The sequence below is a fragment of the Penaeus monodon genome, chromosome 30, assembly GCF_015228065.2.
Source record: "Penaeus monodon isolate SGIC_2016 chromosome 30, NSTDA_Pmon_1, whole genome shotgun sequence".
NCBI lineage: Eukaryota > Metazoa > Arthropoda > Malacostraca > Decapoda > Penaeidae > Penaeus > Penaeus monodon.
The window spans coordinates 15,249,827-15,250,240 of NC_051415.1; the positions used below are offsets into that span (position 1 = coordinate 15,249,827).

At 43.2% G+C, this 414-nt stretch overlaps 1 protein-coding gene across 1 annotated transcript in view; it reads right to left on the bottom strand.

Moving 5' to 3' along the window:
* LOC119592548 (pumilio homolog 2-like) overlaps positions 1-414 on the bottom strand; it is a gene marked incomplete in the record, with an annotated part of 245,467 nt that overhangs the window by 177,369 nt on the left and 67,684 nt on the right. The window contains 1 exon segment of the mRNA XM_037941414.1: positions 86-160. Coding sequence (XP_037797342.1) covers positions 86-160 — 75 coding nt within the window.

Below are 414 nucleotides of genomic sequence, written 5' to 3' on the forward strand. Positions count from 1 at the left end.
GGCCATCAATACAAAAACGGGAGAAAAAAACCCTAAAAAACCCCAGGGAAAACACGGGTGTAAGATAAGGGGGAGGGAGACTCACCTGTCCTGTGGCGGCATGGATCTGTCTGTCGTGGCTAGTAACCACGTTGGCATTCAGGCCGTTCTCTCTACTTACCTGCAAGTCGGAAGAGAAAAGTCAGGTTAATAACATGGCAATGGAGATATAAAACTTAGACTCATGGGTTAAAAGAAAAAACACTTTTAAAATCCCGGGGGGGTGATTTCTTCTCGCCCCTTTAAAGGGGTCATTGTCACTCGTTTTTTTATCTCCCATCCTTCCTCCCTTCCTTGTCGATTCTCTTTTTATGTACGCTTATCGCTTTAATTTCTACCAAATATGTCATTTTCAGTATTCACAGGCATAGTGAT